The sequence below is a fragment of the Pterocles gutturalis genome, unplaced genomic scaffold (genome assembly GCF_000699245.1).
Source record: "Pterocles gutturalis isolate BGI_N339 unplaced genomic scaffold, ASM69924v1 scaffold16092, whole genome shotgun sequence".
Classification (NCBI taxonomy): Eukaryota; Metazoa; Chordata; class Aves; order Pterocliformes; family Pteroclidae; genus Pterocles; species Pterocles gutturalis.
This window is the reverse complement of record NW_010110477.1, coordinates 1-218: the sequence shown is the minus strand read 5'-3', so window position 1 is coordinate 218 and position 218 is coordinate 1. Positions and strand designations below refer to the sequence as shown.

The 218-nt window shown below is 70.6% G+C and overlaps 1 protein-coding gene across 1 annotated transcript in view; it reads right to left on the bottom strand.

The window, feature by feature from the left end:
* LOC104461716 (tanabin-like) overlaps positions 1-122 on the bottom strand; it is a gene marked incomplete at both ends in the record, with an annotated part of 889 nt that extends 767 nt beyond the window's left edge. The window contains one exon of the mRNA XM_010073398.1: positions 7-122. Coding sequence (XP_010071700.1) covers positions 7-122 — 116 coding nt within the window. The remainder of the gene's footprint in view (positions 1-6) is intronic.
* Between the last annotated feature and the right edge of the window lie 96 nt (positions 123-218).

Below are 218 nucleotides of genomic sequence, written 5' to 3'. Positions count from 1 at the left end.
CCTCACCCAGGGCTCTCGCCCCCGTGAAACTTTCCGTGCTCAACATCTGCGCTGCCGGAGGGAGGATGCTGGGGCTCCGGTACCGGCGCTGCTGGAGGATGCCGGGGGCTCCGGTACCGGCGCTGCGGGAGGATGCGGGAGGATGCGGGAGGATACCGGGGCTCCGGTACCGGCGCTGTGGGAGGATGCAGGAGGATGCCGGGGCTCTGGAGGAGAGG